General features: G+C 48.5%; 1 protein-coding gene across 5 annotated transcripts in view; it reads right to left on the minus strand.

Annotated features, from left to right (window-relative positions):
• LOC123759720 (carboxypeptidase D) overlaps positions 1–19,589 on the minus strand; it is a 298,163-nt gene that overhangs the window by 63,210 nt on the left and 215,364 nt on the right. For all 5 annotated transcript variants that reach the window (XM_069317610.1, XM_069317603.1, XM_069317599.1 and 2 more), the window contains exon 5: positions 170–303. In XM_069317610.1, the coding sequence (XP_069173711.1) occupies positions 170–303 (134 nt within the window). The remainder of the gene's footprint in view (positions 1–169; positions 304–19,589) is intronic.

The following is a 19,589-nucleotide window of genomic DNA, read 5'->3' on the forward strand; positions in this document are numbered from 1 at the left end:
GAGAGAGAGAGAGAGAGAGAGAGAGAGAGAGAGAGAGAGAGAGAGAGAGAGAGAGAGAGAGAGAGAAAGAGAAAGAGAAAGAGAAAAAAAGAATATATTACATTTATATGTAAAATAAAGAAGTGAATATTATATATATATATATGACAGGGGAATATATTATAATTACCTCAATCAGGTGAAGGAGCATCTCCCTGCCGACGGCCTCGTTGCCGTGCATGTTGGCCACATACTTGACGTTGGGCTGGCCGAGGATGTGGTGGTAGGGGGACGCTGACACCACCATCACCCACAGGTCCCGACCTGCCCGCGCGCACCCACGCCATCACACGTCCGGAGACACCAGAAGACGTCCGGAGACACCAGGAGACGTCCGGAGGCACCAGGAGACGTCCGGAGACACCAGGAGACGTCCGGAGACACCAGGAGACGTCCGGAGACACCACGAGACGTCCGGAGACACCAGGAGACGTCCGGAGACACCAGGAGACGTCCGGAGACACCAGGAGACGTCCGGAGACACCAGGAGACGTCCGGAGACACCAGGAGACGTCCGGAGACACCAGGAGACGTCCGGAGATGAGGGTTGGGGAGAAACATAGCACATTAGTACACATTTATTACCACTTTGTGGTTTACGTATAAGTGGTGGACTTATTTTATCTTTTTCACTTAGAAAGTCCTCCTGCGCATTACGTCGCTTTTCGCTCGTATTCGCTACGGCCAAATATCGACATAATTCAAAATGGAAATGAGTTTTCCAATTAAATTTTTTACATTTTTTTCCAAACCAGCAAGTTAAGGGTCCTGTGGTATGTTAGGAGGGCAGAAAGTTCTCCTAAGGTTTCAAAACGTCATGAAAACCGTTAATTGAATGTTTCCTCTCCAAACATAACAGTTTAAGCCAGAGGACCCAAAACAGAAAACGGGACAGTAGGTCACTTTCGGGAGCCGATTTAATTTTGAATTACGTCGATTTTTAGCCTGAGTGCGGCGCATACGAGCGAAAAGCGACGTAGCTTTTATAAGAGGACGGGTTGAATGAGGCCGTGTACACGGTGTGTTGTGAAGGCCGTGTAGACGGTGTGTTGTGAAGGCCGTGTAGACGGTGTGTTGTGAAGGCCGTGTAGACGGTGTGTTGTGAAGGCCGTGTACACGGTGTGTTGTGAAGGCCGTGTAGACGGTGTGTTGTGAAGGCCGTGTAGACGGTGTGTTGTGAAGGCCGTGTACACGGTGTGTTGTGAAGGCCGTGTACACGGTGTGTTGTGAAGGCCGTGTACACGGTGTGTTGTGAAGGCCGTGTACACGGTGTGTTGTGAAGGCCGTGTACACGGTGTGTTGTGAAGGCCGTGTAGACGGTGTGTTGTGAAGGCCGTGTACACGGTGTGTTGTGAAGGCCGTGTACACGGTGTGTTGTGAAGGCCGTGTAGACGGTGTGTTGTGAAGGCCGTGTAGACGGTGTGTTGTGAAGGCCGTGTAGACGGTGTGTTGTGAAGGCCGTGTACACGGTGTGTTGTGAAGGCCGTGTAGACGGTGTGTTGTGAAGGCCGTGTACACGGTGTGTTGTGAAGGCCGTGTAGACGGTGTGTTGTGAAGGCCGTGTACACGGTGTGTTGTGAAGGCCGTGTACACGGTGTGTTGTGAAGGCCGTGTAGACGGTGTGTTGTGAAGGCCGTGTAGACGGTGTGTTGTGAAGGCCGTGTAGACGGTGTGTTGTGAAGGCCGTGTACACGGTGTGTTGTGAAGGCCGTGTAGACGGTGTGTTGTGAAGGCCGTGTACACGGTGTGTTGTGAAGGCCGTGTACACGGTGTGTTGTGAAGGCCGTGTACACGGTGTGTTGTGAAGGCCGTGTAGACGGTGTGTTGTGAAGGCCGTGTACACGGTGTGTTGTGAAGGCCGTGTACACGGTGTGTTGTGAAGGCCGTGTACACGGTGTGTTGTGAAGGCCGTGTAGACGGTGTGTTGTGAAGGCCGTGTACACGGTGTGTTGTGAAGGCCGTGTAGACGGTGTGTTGTGAAGGCCGTGTAGACGATGTGTTGTGAAGGCCGTGTACACGGTGTGTTGTGAAGGCCGTGTAGACGGTGTGTTGTGAAGGCCGTGTACACGGTGTGTTGTGAAGGCCGTGTACACGGTGTGTTGTGAAGGCCGTGTACACGGTGTGTTGTGAAGGCCGTGTAGACGGTGTGTTGTGAAGGCCGTGTAGACGGTGTGTTGTGAAGGCCGTGTACACGGTGTGTTGTGAAGGCCGTGTAGACGGTGTGTTGTGAAGGCCGTGTAGACGGTGTGTTGTGAAGGCCGTGTAGACGGTGTGTTGTGAAGGCCGTGTAGACGGTGTGTTGTGAAGGCCGTGTAGACGGTGTGTTGTGAAGGCCGTGTAGACGGTGTGTTGTGAAGGCCGTGTAGACGGTGTGTTGTGAAGGCCGTGTAGACGGTGTGTTGTGAAGGCCGTGTAGACGGTGTGTTGTGAAGGCCGTGTAGACGGTGTGTTGTGAAGGCCGTGTAGACGGTGTGTTGTGAAGGCCGTGTAGACGGTGTGTTGTGAAGGCCGTGTAGACGGTGTGTTGTGAAGGCCGTGTAGACGGTGTGTTGTGAAGGCCGTGTAGACGGTGTGTTGTGAAGGCCGTGTAGACGGTGTGTTGTGAAGGCCGTGTAGACGGTGTGTTGTGAAGGCCGTGTAGACGGTGTGTTGTGAAGGCCGTGTAGACGGTGTGTTGTGAAGGCCGTGTAGACGGTGTGTTGTGAAGGCCGTGTAGACGGTGTGTTGTGAAGGCCGTGTAGACGGTGTGTTGTGAAGGCCGTGTAGACGGTGTGTTGTGAAGGCCGTGTAGACGGTGTGTTGTGAAGGCCGTGTAGACGGTGTGTTGTGAAGGCCGTGTAGACGGTGTGTTGTGAAGGCCGTGTAGACGGTGTGTTGTGAAGGCCGTGTAGACGGTGTGTTGTGAAGGCCGTGTACACGGTGTGTTGTGAAGGCCGTGTAGACGGTGTGTTGTGAAGGCCGTGTAGACGGTGTGTTGTGAAGGCCGTGTAGACGGTGTGTTGTGAAGGCCGTGTAGACGGTGTGTTGTGAAGGCCGTGTACACGGTGTGTTGTGAAGGCCGTGTACACGGTGTGTTGTGAAGGCCGTGTACACGGTGTGTTGTGAAGGCCGTGTACACGGTGTGTTGTGAAGGTAAACTGTCTCACTCTTGGCCTCATGTCCGCCCTCGTTCTAAACAACAACAAACAATTTACATTAGAATGTTGTGGTTGTGATGCTAAAAGGGAATTATCAGGGGGAAAGCGCCAAGCCACCAAGACTATATAGCACTTGGAAGAGATCAGGATAAGGAGGATTTGAGATGGGACGGGAGGAAGGAATGGTGGCCAACCACTTGGACGGTCGGGGATTGAACGCCGACCTGCATGAAGCCAGGCCGTCGCTCTGCCGTCCTGCCCAAGTGGTGGGGTTGAGCGTGATGCTAAAGAGCTTCATATGCAGGTCGACCAATAAGTATATTTTGCTGTTAATTACTTCAAAATTATGTTTTGTATTTCTTCCAGGAACATTATAGAAATGATTTTTTTTTACATGGTTAGCAAAATGACATTCTGCTCAGCTATTAAGTCAACGTTTGTCGGCAGAGACCACCATGACTTTGCAAAGACATGCAATAATAAAGTAGATCTGACGGCTGAGTGGACAGCGTTCGGGATTCGTAGTCTTAAGGTCTTGAGAGTGACTGGGTTCGATCCCCGGCGGAGGCGGAAACAAATGGGCAGAGTTTCTTTCATCCTGATGGACCTGTTCACCTAGAAGTATATAGGTACCTCGGAGTTAGACAGCTGCTACGGGCTTCTTCCTGGGGATGTGTAACAAAAAGGAGGCCTGGTCGAGGACCGGGCCGCAGGGGACGCTAAGCCCTGAAATCATCTAAAGATAACCTCAAGATAACCACTTTCCCACAGCTGACCTCAAGTGGCAAATCGCAGAGCATCTATACGTGCACTAACGTCAATATATTAACAACATTCAGCCACAGTACACAGCCCACAGTACACAGCCCACAGTACACAGCCCACAGTACACAGCCCACAGTACACAGCCCACAGTACACAGCCCACAGTACACAGCCCACAGTACACAGCCCACAGTACACAGCCCACAGTACACAGCCCACAGTACACAGCCCACAGTACACAGCCCACAGTACACAGCCCACAGTACACAGCCCACAGTACACAGCCCACAGTACACAGCCCACAGTACACAGCCCACAGTACACAGCCCACAGTACACAGCCCACAGTACACAGCCCACAGTACACAGCCCACAGTACACAGCCCACAGTACACAGCCCACAGTACACAGCCCACACGCCTGTAGAGCGACGCCTTACCACGAGACCGACCATCTTGAAGATTAGGCATTCACACCTTCAGCACGCTGCTATGTGAGTGATTTTTTTTTTTAATTTTGCCCCGAAGGGCGAGTTTATTGGGCAGCGCCACTCATCCTGTGAGTGGACACACCGCCATAGTGACAGTATTGGGCAGCGCCACTCATCCTGTGAGTGGACACACCGCCATAGTGACAGTATTGGGCAGCGCCACTCATCCTGTGAGTGGACACACCGCCATAGTGACAGTATTGGGCAGCGCCACTCATCCTGTGAGTGGACACACCGCCATAGTGACAGTAATGGGCAGCGCCACTCATCCTGTGAGTGGACACACCGCCATAGTGACAGTATTGGGCAGCGCCACTCATCCTGTGAGTGGACACACCGCCATCGCAGCATGTATAACACTCCCCAATAGGAAGAAAACCCGCTGGGTTGTTCAGCCTGTCACTTGTACCCAGACGTGAGTTAAGTCATTCTATGAGAGTGTGAGGCCGGCATTACTGTAAGTGCTAAAGTCTGTTTTATTCTGTTATTGTGTATTTTCACGCCGATCCTTGATCAGTCCGAGGTTTACTCACCTGCAACAGGTGATGGCCAAGTTTACAGACAGACCATTGGTGAACAATTGATTATCTGTGTGTATGATGACTGCTCAACCTGTCAAAATGAATGTGTAATTTACACACCAACACACACACACATTTAGTATTGGTATGGTATAATGTGCACATATAACTTGTACATATTATATGAACTGTCGGGTTAACAGGTCATTATTGAGTTGATTGTGCTTGTAATTATATTGTTGGTCAGTTATCTAGTATGACCGCAAGATATCAGTCTAGAGGACCGCATGATACCAGTCTAGAGGACCGCATGATACCAGTCTAGAGGACCGCAAGATATCAGTCTAAAGGACCGCATGATACCAGTCTAAAGGACCGCAAGATATCAGTCTAAAGGACCGCAAGATATCAGTCTAAAGGACCGCAAGATATCAGTCTAAAGGACCGCAAGATATCAGTCTAAAGGACCGCAAGATATCAGTCTAAAGGACCGCAAGATATCAGTCTAAAGGACCGCAAGATATCAGTCTAAAGGACCGCAAGATATCAGTCTAAAGGACCGCATGATACCAGTCTAAAGGACCGCAAGATATCAGTCTAAAGGACCGCAAGATACCAGTCTAAAGGACCGCAAGATACCATTTTAAAGAACCGCAAGATACCAGTCTAAAAGACCGCAAGATACCAGTCTAAAGGACCGCAAGATACCAGTCTAGAGGAACGCAAGCACCGTATGTATTAACATGTAAGTTCTGTAAATAAATGTTATTGTTTTACAATTGTGTTTGTGTAAAACCAAGACACTAAATACTGCCTCCCAACTCAGGTACCCTCAGCACAGAGAGAGTTCCAAGATCTAACTTCACTGGTCCTTTACTCAGTACAAATGTTAATGAAGATCCTTAGAGAAGATCTTTATTGTGCTCTCGTTGCATAGAAGTGAGTCTCACGACCAACATGAACTGTAAGCAGGTGAAGGCTATTAGTAAGGAACACCCACACAAGGACTCTTGCTCGACCTAGTACATCCTGGGCATGTATGACTCTTGCTCGACCTAGTACATCCTGGGCATGTTGGACTCTTGCTCGACCTAGTACATCCTGGGCATGTATGACTCTTGCTCGACCTAGTACATCTTGGGCATGTTGGACTCTTGCTCGACCTAGTACATCCTGGGCATGTTGGACTCTTGCTCGACCTAGTACATCCTGGGCATGTATGACTCTTGCTCGACCTAGTACATCCTGGGCATGTTGGACTCTTGCTCGGCATAGTACATCCTGGGCATGTTGGACTCTTGCTCGGCATAGTACATCCTGGGCATGTTGGACTCTTGCTCGACCGAGTACATCCTGGGCCTGTATGACTCTTGCTCGACCTAGATCATCCTGGGCCTGAATGACTCTTGCTCTTGTATGAGGTAAACTCGAACTGGCATTGTTGAAGCCATCAGCTAGTTCAAAATGGTGACAATGCACGCAGTTACAGTCAGGGCGAAGCAAAACTCCACACTTGCCTTTGTTTTAATATGAAAAAGAGTTAAAAATCTATTCTCAGAGAGACAGATGGAGGCAGAATGATAGCTGAATTCAGAAGGGAATCATGTTGACATTGGGATATGACATCCTTAGCACACCAACACTGAATCAGTGAGTTTTCATAAACAAAATCACAGGCTGGAGAATCGTTCTTTAGATCCAAGAACTCCTCCTGGACTTCATCGGAAATGCTAGACACACCCAAGGGAGAAGAGAATAGGTTCTCTGCTACCTTCTCATCTACCCTCTACCCTCTCTCTCTTCTCCTGTGAACTCAGGAAAGTACTACTGAAACATATTTTCCAGGGATTCAAGGTGCCAGTAACCTCCTCCTTCGTGATCTTGTCTAGTTCACCTTCAGATTCCTCTACAATACTGTACAGGTTTTCAAACATGGCATTGTTTGATTGACTTTCCGATGCCAGTTTTACATTCTGGATACAAATGTCTGAACAATGTTTTGAAATTGGAGAATGTATGTTTCCTTTTCCTAAGTTTCTGGTCCAGCTTATTCAGCCGATCAGTAATGTCTGGTAAGTAAACAACTCATTCCCTTCAAGTTTCGTCATCAAAGTGAGCCGGGAGTTCCCGCTTCCTGTGCCCACCCACGAACATCCTGAGTTCATCATTCAGCTCAAAAATAAGATTTAAAACATTTTCTTTTGACAACCAATGTACTTAAGTGTAGAAGAGAAGTTTCAAGATAAGAAATTTACAAGCGCCTCATGGCCGGAGATTGTGTGTTTGTAGACTTCTTTGAACAGACGGCCCTGGAAACAAACCGAAACTGTGTCTATTTTCCGCTTGTTACAACTTGTAATAAAGTTGTTACATCTTGGCTTAACGTGTTTATGACGTATTAGAACGTTGTTACAACTTGCTATATTGGTTGTTAAAACTGGTTAGGAGGTGTTAAAACTTGTTCGAACGTTGTACCAACGACGTAGTTTCGGTGTGTGTTTGGCGGGGGGGGGGGGGGGGATGGGGGGTTTAGGGCCTCTGCTTTGCTGTAATTCACAATTTTGATCAGAGAATCATGCACGTGTAGAGGGTGGAAGAGTACTGGCAGAGAGCATATCGGCGGAGCATGCAGGCAGTGTTGACCAGACCACACACTAGAAAGTGAAGGGACGACGACGTTTCGGTCCGTCTTGGACCATTCTCAAGTCGATTGTGAGTCAGTGCTCTTGGCTCGAGGAGCAAGTTCTTCCATATTCGTCTGGATGGCAGATTATGACCCTGCACAGCTGGTACAAACCCCTACAAACTTTTTACCACTCCAGTCCTTCTGTCTGAAAAAGAGGTGCAAGTCTTTTTTATTTTTACACAGGTCAGTACAGGAAAAAACGACTTCTGACTCCCGTTAACAGGCGGGGATTTTTTTTCACAATATCTTCAGTTTCTGTTGTGGGTTTCAAGCGCACTGAAAAACAGGAAATCTTCACTGATATCATCTGAATTAATACACTTCATGAAGACAAACAACTGGGAACATGGACTCACGTCCGTTGATTCATCAACTTGAGAAGAGAACAATGGATTATAAATCATCCATAACTAAATGTTTCGTGTCCAGAGACATAACTTAAATCCACCAATGAATAGTGTTATTAGACCGAGATATTTGAACCACCACCTTCTGGTTGGAGCCCCCAACAACAAACTTCACCATCAACATGCAGATTTTGAGAGCTTTTCTCCAACCTTGAGAGACTATTTTTGTTTGGAAATTTCCAATACGACTTCATATGATGTCTTCACTGCTGCTGGGGTCTGTTTTTGTTATACTTTATTTATATAGCCGGTCGGCCGAGCGGACAGCACGCTGGACTTGTGATCCTGTGGTCCTGGGTTCGATCCCAGGTGCCGGCGAGAAACAATGGGCAGAGTTTCTTTCACCCTATGCCCCTGTTACCTAGCAGTAAAATAGGTACCTGGGTGTTAGTAAGCTGTCACGGGCTGCTTCCTGGGGGTGGAGGCCTGGTCGAGGACCGGGCCGCGGGGACACTAAAAAGCCCCGAAATCATCTCAAGATAAGAAGATATATACAAGAGTTCTTACATTCTTGTACAGCCACTAGCACGCTTAGCGTTTCGGGCAGGTCCTTAATCATATTTCCCTGGAGTATGACCCGCCAAATTGTTTAACAACCAGGTACCCACTCACTGCTGGGTGAACAAAGGCCAAACGTTAAGGATTGGCGCCCAGTCAATCTTTCCCTGCCAGGATAGGAACCCAGGCCAAAGCGCTCGCTAAGCGAGTGTGATACCACCCCGCCATGGAGACTGCAGTGAGGGGACACGGGTTCTGGGGCCAGATTCACGAAAGAACTTACGCAAGCACTTACGAACGTGTACATCTTTCCTCAATCTTTGACAGCTTTGGTTACATTTATTAAACAGTTTACAAGCATGAAAACTTCCCATTCAACTGTTGTTATTGTTATAAACAGCTTTCTAGTGCTTCGGAGCTCATTAGCTGTTTAATAATTGGAAACAAAGCCGCCAAAGATTGAGAAAAGATGTACAGGTTCGTAAGTGCTTGCGTAAGTTCTTTCGTGAATCTGGCCCCTGATGCTTAAAACTCCGAATAGGCTCGAACCTCTGACGGTTTATACCAGTCTCACGACGGTGAGAGAAGTCCATGTGGTTTATAATATGTTATTGATGCTGAGTCTGTAAGTGTTCCTGCGGTCTGGAGGGTTTCAAAGATTCATCACTGAGGGGGAGGGAGGGAGGGAGGGAGAGAGAGAGAGAGAGAGAGAGAGAGAGAGAGAGAGAGAGAGAGAGAGAGAGAGAGAGAGAGAGAGAGAGAGAGAGAGAGAGAGAGAGAGAGAGAGAGAGAGAGAGAGAGAGAGAGAGAGAGAGAGAGAGAGAGAGAGAGAGAGAGAGAGAGAGAGAGAGAGAGAGAGAGAGAGAGAGAGAGAGAGAGAGAGAGAGAGAGAGAGAGAGAGAGAGAGAGAGAGAGAGAGAGAGAGAGAGAGAGAGAGAGAGAGAGAGAGAGAGAGAGAGAGAGAGAGAGAGAGAGAGAGAGAGAGAGAGAGAGAGAGAGAGAGAGAGAGAGAGAGAGAGAGAGAGAGAGAGAGAGAGAGAGAGAGAGAGAGAGAGAGAGAGAGAGAGAGAGAGAGAGAGAGAGAGAGAGAGAGAGAGAGAGAGAGAGAGAGAGAGAGAGAGAGAGAGAGAGAGAGAGAGAGAGAGAGAGAGAGAGAGAGAGAGAGAGAGAGAGAGAGAGAGAGAGAGAGAGAGAGAGAGAGAGAGAGAGAGAGAGAGAGAGAGAGAGAGAGAGAGAGAGAGAGAGAGAGAGAGAGAGAGAGAGAGAGAGAGAGAGAGAGAGAGAGAGAGAGAGAGAGAGAGAGAGAGAGAGAGAGAGAGAGAGAGAGAGAGAGAGAGAGAGAGAGAGAGAGAGAGAGAGAGAGAGAGAGAGAGAGAGAGAGAGAGAGAGAGAGAGAGAGAGAGAGAGAGAGAGAGAGAGAGAGAGAGAGAGAGAGAGAGAGAGAGAGAGAGAGAGAGAGAGAGAGAGAGAGAGAGAGAGAGAGAGAGAGAGAGAGAGAGAGAGAGAGAGAGAGAGAGAGAGAGAGAGAGAGAGAGAGAGAGAGAGAGAGAGAGAGAGAGAGGAGAGAGAGAGAGAGAGAGAGAGAGAGAGAGAGAGAGAGAGAGAGAGAGAGAGAGAGAGAGAGAGAGAGAGAGAGAGAGAGAGAGAGAGAGAGAGAGAGAGAGAGAGAGAGAGAGAGAGAGAGAGAGAGAGAGAGAGAGAGGAGAGAGAGAGAGAGAGAGAGAGAGAGAGAGAGAGAGAGAGAGAGAGAGGGGTAACTTACAGCCCTACAGCACATCTCACACCTTGACAGCAGGGGGCTGCAAAACCCTGGAGTCCCCTGCCCTCCGTCAATCATCAGACTGTTGGCCAAAGTGGAGATCCGGGCACTTATGCTCTTATCAAGTCTTGTAATCTGTCCTCTTACAAAGAACGTCGCATTTCGCTCGTATGCGTTACATAAAGCCAACAATTGTTGTAGTAGAAAATGGAAGCGGCTTGCGAAAGTGACGTACTGTCCCGTTTTCTGTTTTGGGTCCTCTGGTAGGTTAGGAGAGGGCACTTTAAATTGACCGTTTTCTTGACGTTGGGAAACCTTAGGAGGACGGGTTGAGTCTTGACCAAGTCTGGTGGGAACGGTCTGAACATCAGAGCCTGCAACACCGTCGTGACGTTGGTGGTCGTACTGTTATGTACAAGGCCAACATTCTCAAAGTTCCGTACCTGGCCCAACTCCGTGGACTAGCAGTAGTTGGTACCCATATCACTAGGCTCTTAACCTTCAACAGTCTCATGCTGGAAGTGCCTTTCTCCATCACTCCATCAGCTATTATTAACTCCTAGACTGACTCGCATCTGGAACGTGTTCGCTCAACAGGTTGACACACGGGAGATCAGGTCAACTGATCACATGAAGACTCTGGCACACAGTTGGCTATAAGCTCATCCTGTTCTTTATAAGACTATCACCAAGTGTTCTTAATGAATAAAAGTTATTCCAAATGGTGCATATAATGGGCTCATGAAATAAATGGGTCTCTAGGAACAGGCTTCAGATGAGCTTAGGTAGGATAACAGCTCTTGCTTGCAGTTTCACCAGGTACGGTGAAACCTGTTTCACCATTGTGTCACCATTTGACAGCCCTTATGAACACTAGTGTTAGTTAAAAAAAAATCAGAGAGAAGAATGAAACTTGGAGGCAGCTCAATATGCATGAGCTGGGCGCCGCTGTGTGTGGCGCCACTGTGGCCGCCTCAACGGCGCCAGGTTTCCCGCCCTGATGAGGAGACCAATCATCTGCCGCCATGTTTCCCGCCCTGATGAGGAGACCAATCATCTGCCGCCATGTTTCCCGCCCTGATGAGGAGACCAATCATCTGCCGCCATGTTTCCCGCCCTGATGAGGAGACCAATCATCTGCCGCCATGTTTCCCGCCCTGATGAGGAGACCAATCATCTGCCGCCATGTTTCCCGCCCTGATGAGGAGACCAATCATCTGCCGCCATGTTTCCCGCCCTGATGAGGAGACCAATCATCTGCCGCCATGTTTCCCGCCCTGATGAGGAGACCAATCATCTGCCGCCATGTTTCCCGCCCTGATGAGATGACCAATCATCTGCCGCCATGTTTCCCGCCCTGATGGGATGACCAATCATCTGCCGTCATTTGATTATGAAAGATTGAGTATGCCGCGATTTTGTTTGTTAATCTGCTTTACCCGACAGGGGAAAAATTTATGGCGAATTGCATATCCTGGAAAGTCCCAGGGAGTGGCCCTTATATCCCATGCTGAGTTCCAGCAAGTCCCAGGGAGTGGCCCTTATATCCCATGCTGAGTTCCAGCAAGTCCCAGGGTGTGGCCCTTATATCCCATGCTGAGTTCCAGCAAGTCCCAGGGAGTGGCCCGTATATCCCATGCTGAGTTCCAGCAAGTCCCAGGGAGTGGCCCTTATATCCCATGCTGAGTTCCAGCAAGTCCCAGGGAGTGGCCCGTATATCCCATGCTGAGTTCCAGCAAGTCCCAGGGAGTGGCCCTTATATCCCATGCTGAGTTCCAGCAAGTCCCAGGGAGTGGCCCTTATATCCCATGCTGAGTTCCAGCAAGTCCCAGGGAGTGGCCCTTATATCCCATGCTGAGTTCCAGCAAGTCCCAGGGTGTGGCCCTTATATCCCATGCTGAGTTCCAGCAAGTCCCAGGGAGTGGCCCGTATATCCCATGCTGAGTTCCAGCAAGTCCCAGGGAGTGGCCCTTATATCCCATGCTGAGTTCCAGCAAGTCCCAGGGAGTGGCCCGTATATCCCATGCTGAGTTCCAGCAAGTCCCAGGGTGTGGCCCGTATATCCCATGCTGAGTTCCAGCAAGTCCCAGGGTGTGGCCCGTTTATCCCATGCTGAGTTCCAGCAAGTCCCAGGGAGTGGCCCGTATATCCCATGCTGAGTTCCAGCAAGTCCCAGGGTGTGGCCCGTATATCCCATGCTGAGTTCCAGCAAGTCCCAGGGAGTGGCCCGTATATCCCATGCTGAGTTCCAGCAAGTCCCAGGGAGTGGCCCGTATATCCCATGCTGAGTTCCAGCAAGTCCCAGGGAGTGGCCCTTATATCCCATGCTGAGTTCCAGCAAGTCCCAGGGAGTGGCCCTTATATCCCATGCTGAGTTCCAGCAAGTCCCAGGGTGTGGCCCTTATATCCCATGCTGAGTTCCAGCAAGTCCCAGGGAGTGGCCCGTATATCCCATGCTGAGTTCCAGCAAGTCCCAGGGAGTGGCCCTTATATCCCATGCTGAGTTCCAGCAAGTCCCAGGGAGTGGCCCTTATATCCCATGCTGAGTTCCAGCAAGTCCCAGGGAGTGGCCCTTATATCCCATGCTGAGTTCCAGCAAGTCCCAGGGTGTGGCCCTTATATCCCATGCTGAGTTCCAGCAAGTCCCAGGGAGTGGCCCGTATATCCCATGCTGAGTTCCAGCAAGTCCCAGGGAGTGGCCCTTATATCCCATGCTGAGTTCCAGCAAGTCCCAGGGAGTGGCCCGTATATCCCATGCTGAGTTCCAGCAAGTCCCAGGGTGTGGCCCGTATATCCCATGCTGAGTTCCAGCAAGTCCCAGGGTGTGGCCCGTTTATCCCATGCTGAGTTCCAGCAAGTCCCAGGGAGTGGCCCGTATATCCCATGCTGAGTTCCAGCAAGTTCCAGGGTGTGGCCCGTATATCCCATGCTGAGTTCCAGCAAGTCCCAGGGAGTGGCCCTTATATCCCAGGCTGAGTTCCAGCAAGTCCCAGGGAGTGGCCCGTATATCCCATGCTGAGTTCCAGCAAGTCCCAGGGAGTGGCCCGTATATCCCATGCTGAGTTCCAGCAAGTCCCAGGGAGTGGCCCTTATATCCCATGCTGAGTTCCAGCAAGTCCCAGGGAGTGGCCCGTATATCCCATGCTGAGTTCCAGCAAGTCCCAGGGTGTGGCCCGTATATCCCATGCTGAGTTCCAGCAAGTCCCAGGGTGTGTTGCTAATTAAACTAGCAACTCAGCATGGGATATAAGGGCAACTCCCTGGGACTTTCCAGGATGTGGGCCGTACGTCCCATGCTGAGTTCCAGCAAGTCCCAGGGAGTGGGCATGTTTATCGTCGCGGCAAGTCCCAGGGTGTGAGAGGGTCGTTAATACCGTGGTTATCGCCCTAACAAATCCCAGGAATTGGAGCGTACATCCTGTGCTTATCGTTTCAGGGAGTCAAGGTTTCTATATTTACTACCTGCTTCAATAGCATAACCGTAAAGAGGGTTTGATGTGTATTTCATTATTACACACACACACACACACACACACACACACACACACACACACACACACACACACACATTCACACACATTCACACACACACACACATCCACACACATATTCACACACACACACACACACACACACACACACACACACACACACACACACATTCACACACATTCACACACACACACACATTCACACACATTCACACACATTCACACACACACACACACACACACACACACACACACACACACACACACACACACACACAAAGGTTCAAAGGTTTGCCACCAGACTAGTACCCGAGCTGAGAGGTATGAGCTACGAGGAGAGACTACGGGAATTAAACCTCACTTCGCTGGAAGACAGAAGAGTTAGGGGGGACATGATCACCACATTCAAGATTCTGAAGGGGATTGATAGGGTAGATAAAGACAGTCTATTTAACACAAGGGGAACACGCACAAGGGGACACAGGTGGAAACTGAGTGCCCAAATGAGCCACAGAGATATTAGAAAGAACTTTTTTAGTGTCAGAGTGGTTGACAAATGGAATGCATTAGGAAGTGATGTGGTGGAGGCTGACTCCATACACAGTTTCAAGTGTAGATATGACAGAGCCCGATAGGCTCATGAATCTGTACACCTGTTGATTGACGGTTGAGAGGCGGGACCAAAGAGCCAGAGCTCAACCCCCGCAAACACAACTAGGTGAGTACAACTAGGTGAGTACACACACACACTGCGAGAGAACCAGGAATGAGTACGTCAGGGTGAGAAGAGAAGCAGAGAAAAATTTTGAAAATGATATAGCAAACAAAGCCAAGACCGAACCAAAGCTACTCCACAGTCACATCAGAAGGAAAACAACAGTGAAAGAACAGGTATTGAAACTTAGAACAGGCAAGGACAGGTATACAGAGAATGACAGAGAGGTGTGTGAGGAACTCAACAAGAGGTTCCAGGAGGTCTTCACAATAGAACAGGGTGAGGTCACTGTGCTAGGAGAAAGGGAGGTAAACCAGGCGGCCTTGGAGGAGTTCGAAATTACGAAAGAGGAGGTCAAGAGACACCTGCTGGATCAGGATGTTAGAAAGGCTGTTGGTCCAGATGGGATCTCACCATGGGTACTGAAAGAGTGTGCAGAGGCACTTTGCTTGCCACTCTCCATAGTGTATAGTAAGTCACTAGAGACGGGAGACCTACCAGAAATATGGAAGACGGCGAATGTGGTCCTAATATACAAAAAGGGCGACAGACAAGAGGCACTGAACTACAGGCCAGTGTCCTTGACTTGTATACCATGCAAGGTGATGGAGAAGATCGTGAGAAAAAACCTGGTAACACATCTGGAGAGAAGGGACTTCGTGACAAATCGCCAACATGGATTCAGGGAGGGTAAATCTTGCCTTACAGGCTTGATAGAATTCTACGATCAGGTGACACAGATTAAGCAAGAAAGAGAGGGCTGGGCGGACTGCATTTTCTTGGATTGTCGGAAAGCCTTTGACACAGTACCGAATAAGAGGCTGGTACATAAGCTGGAGAGACAGGCAGGTGTAGCTGGTAAGGTGCTCCAATGGATAAGGGAGTATCTAAGCAATAGGAAGCAGAGAGTTACGGTGAGGGGTGAGACCTCCAATTGGCGTGAAGTCACCAGTGGAGTCCCACAGGGCTCTGTACTCGGTCCTATCTTGTTTCTGATATATGTAAATGATCTCCCGGAGGGTATCGATTCATTTCTCTCAATGTTTGCGGACGATGCTAAAATTATGAGAAGGATTAAAACAGAAGAGGACTGTTTGAGGCTTCAAGAAGACCTAGACAAGCTGAAGGAATTGTCGAACAAATGGTTGTTAGAGTTTAACCCAACCAAATGTAATGTAATGAAGATAGGTGTAGGGAGCAGGAGGCCAGATACAAGGTATCATCTGGGAGAGGAAATTCTTCAGGAGTCAGAGAAGGAAAAAGACTTGGGGGTTGATATCATGCCAGACCTGTCTCCTGCAGCACATATCAAGCGGATAACATCAGCGGCATATGCCAGGCTGGCCAACATACGAACGGCATTCAGAAATTTGTGTAAAGAATCATTCAGAACTTTGTATACCACATATGTCAGGCCAATCCTGGAGTATGCAGCCCCAGCATGGAGTCCATATCTAGTCAAGGATAAGACTAAACTGGAAAAGGTTCAAAGGTTTGCCACCAGACTAGTACCCGAGCTGAGAGGTATGAGCTACGAGGAGAGACTACGGGAATTAAACGTCACTTCGCTGGAAGACAGAAGAGTTAGGGGGGACATGATCACCACATTCAAGATTCTGAAGGGAATTGATAGGGTAGATAAAGACAGTCTATTTAACACAAGGGGAACACGCACAAGGGGACATAGGTGGAAACTGAGTGCCCAAATGAGCCACAGAGATATTAGAAAGAACTTTTTTAGTGTCAGAGAGGTTGACAAATGGAATGCATTAGAGGGTGATGTGGTGGAGGCTGACTCCATACACAGTTTCAAGTTTAGATATGAAAGAGCCCGATAGGCTCAGGAATCTGTACACCTGTTGATTGACGGTTGAGAGGCGGGACCAAAGAGCCAGAGCTCAACCCCCGCAAACACAACTAGGTGAGTACAACTAGGTGAGTACACACACACACACACACACACACACACACACACACACACACACACACACACACACACACACACACACACACACACACACAATGAATATGTACACACACACATACGAAAATGACATCGCGAGCAAGGCAAAGAATCAGCCTAAATTGCTGCATAGCCACATCAGAAGAAAAACAACAATAAAGGAACAGGTAATGAAATTAAGGATAGGGGCAGAAGGATTCACTACAAACGACATGGAGGTGTGTGAGGAACTGAATAAGAAATTCCAGGAGGTCTTCACCTTAGAGCAAGAAGAAATTCCAGAGATAAGAGAGGGAATAGTTAACCAGGAACCACTGGAAGAGTTTTAGATTACCAGCGGGGAAGTAAGGAAGTTGTTACTAGAGTTGGATGTGACAAAGGCTATAGGCCCAGATTGAATCTCCCCTTGGATACTAAAGGAAGGAGCAGAAGCACTGTGCTTACCACTCTCCTTAGTCTATAACAAATCACTGACAACAGGAGAACTGCCAGAAATTTGGAAAGCAGCTAATGTATTCCTGATATATAAGAAAGGATATAGACAGGAGGCACTGAACTACAGGCCAGTGTCCCTAACTTGCATACCATGCAAGCTGATGGAGAAGATTGTGCGAAGAAAGCTAGTGGAACATCTGGAGCGAAGGAACTTTGTAACACAGCATTAACATGGGCTCAGGTATGGCAAGTCCTGCCTCACAATGTTAATTGAATTCTACGACCAGGCAACAAAAATCAGGCAAGAAAGAGAGGGATGGGCAGACTGCATATTTTTGGATTGCCAGAAAGCCTTTGATACAGTACCACACAAGAGGCTAGTGAAAAAGCTGGAGGTGCAGGCTGGAGTGAAAGGGAAGGTACTCCGTTGGATAAGGGAGTACCTAAGCAACAGAAGACAACGAGTCACTGTGAGGGGTGAGGTCTCAGATTGGCTAGACGTCACAAGTGGAGTCCCGCAGGGGTCAGTCCTTGGACCTATACTGTTTCTGATATATGTAAATGATCTCCCAGAGGGTATAGACTCGTTTCTCTCAATGTTTCCTGATGACGCAAAAATTATGAGGAGGATTGAAACAGAGGAGGATAGTAGGAGGTTACAAGATGACCTGGACAGACTGCATGAATGGTCCAACAAATGGCTGCTCAAGTTCAACCCAAGTAAATGCAAAGTAATGAAACTAGGTGGCGGAAACAGAAGGCCAGACACAGGATACAGAATGGGAGATGAAGTACTTCATGAAACGGACAGAGAGAAAGATCTAGGGGTTGATATCACACCAAACCTGTCTCCTGAAGCCCACATAAAAAAAATTACGTTTGCGGCATATGTGAGACTGGCTAACATCAGAACAGCATTCAAGAACCTGTGTAAGGAATCATTCAGAATCTTGTACACCACATATGTAAGACCAATCATGGAGTATGCGGCCCCAGCATGGAGCCCGTACCTTGTCAAGACGAAGCTGGAAAAAGTTCAGAGGTATGCCACTAGACTAGTCCCGGAGCTAAGAGGCATGAGTTACGAGGAAAGGCTGCGAAAGATGCACCTTACGACACTGGAAGACAGAAGAGTAAGGGGAGACATGATCACTACCTACAAAATCCTCAGGGGTATTGACAGGGTAGACAAGGATAAACTATTCAACACTGATGGTACGCGAACAAGGGGGACACAGGTGGAAACTGAGTACCCAAATGAGCCACAGGGATGTTAGAAAGAACTTTTTCAGTGTCAGAGTAGTTAACAGGTGGAATGCATTAGGCAGTGATGTGGTGGAGGCTGACTCCATACACAGTTTTAAATGTAGATATGATAGAGCTCAGTAGGCTCAGGAATCTGTACACCAGTTGATTGACAGTTGAGAGGCGGGACCAAAGAGCCAGAGCTCAACCCCCTCAAGCACAACTAGGTAAGTACAACTAGGTAAGTACACACACTCACACACACGATATGATTGATGTGATCTTTAACAGAGATCACCTGATAAAGATAGCGTTTACAAACGAGACCACGAAGGAGGAAATTATAGCAAGGAAGAGCCATATGTTAAATGTGAGAGGATACAAGGAAGTATTTCTCCAGAGGGACTTGACGAGGGAAGAGAGAACAATGGCAGCAGGAGCAAGGAGGAAGCGCAGGGGGAGAGGAGAGAACCAGGGAACCACAACCCCAACACTTCATTCCCGGGGGGAAGTGGGGAACTCCCAACCAGCACCCCAGTAGCCCCAGAGGAGAGGACAGCACCCCAACCTTCCTCCCCATAGAAGCCCTCGTTACCGTGAACCCTCCCTGTCCCCATTCAAATGCTTATTCGACCCCCCCCCTCCTCCTCCCCCTCACCCCTTACCCTGGAAACACAAACCGAAACTGTCTCTATTTTCCGCTTGTTACAACTTGTAATAAAGTTGTTACATCTTGGCTTAACGTGCTTATGACGTATTAGAACGTTGTTACAACTTGCTATATTGGTTGTTATAACTGGTTAGGAGGTGTTAAAACTTGTTCGAACGTTGTACCAACGTCGTAGTTTCGGTGTGTGTTTGGCGGGTACCCTCATACTTAGACCTATCCTGTTCTGATATATATATATATATATATATATATGCAAATTATCTCCCAGAGGGTATAGACTCATTCCTCTCATTGTTTGCTGATGATGCTAAAATTATGAGAAGGATTAAGACAGAGGATGACTGTTTGAGGCTTTACGAAGACCTTGATAACATGCAGGAATGGTCCAGCAAATGGTTGTTAGAGCTTAACCCAAGCAAATGTAATGAAGATAGGTGTAGGGAGCAGGAGACCAGATACAAGGTATCATCTGGGAAATTAAATTCTTCTAGAATAAGAGAGAGAGAAAGATCTGGGGGTTGATATCACCCAGACCTATCCCGCAAAGCCCACATCAAGAGGATAACATCAATGGCATTTACCAGGTTGGTCAACATAAGAACGGCCTTTAGAAACTTGCGTTAGGAATCATTTAGACCCTTGTATACCACGTATGTCAGACCAATCTTGGGAGTATGCAGTCCTGCATGGATTCTATATCTCGTTAAGCATAAAACTAAATTGGAGAAGGTTCAGAGATTTGCCACCAGATTAGTGGCCGAACTGAGGGG

The sequence above is a fragment of the Procambarus clarkii genome, chromosome 8 (genome assembly GCF_040958095.1).
Source record: "Procambarus clarkii isolate CNS0578487 chromosome 8, FALCON_Pclarkii_2.0, whole genome shotgun sequence".
Classification (NCBI taxonomy): Eukaryota; Metazoa; Arthropoda; class Malacostraca; order Decapoda; family Cambaridae; genus Procambarus; species Procambarus clarkii.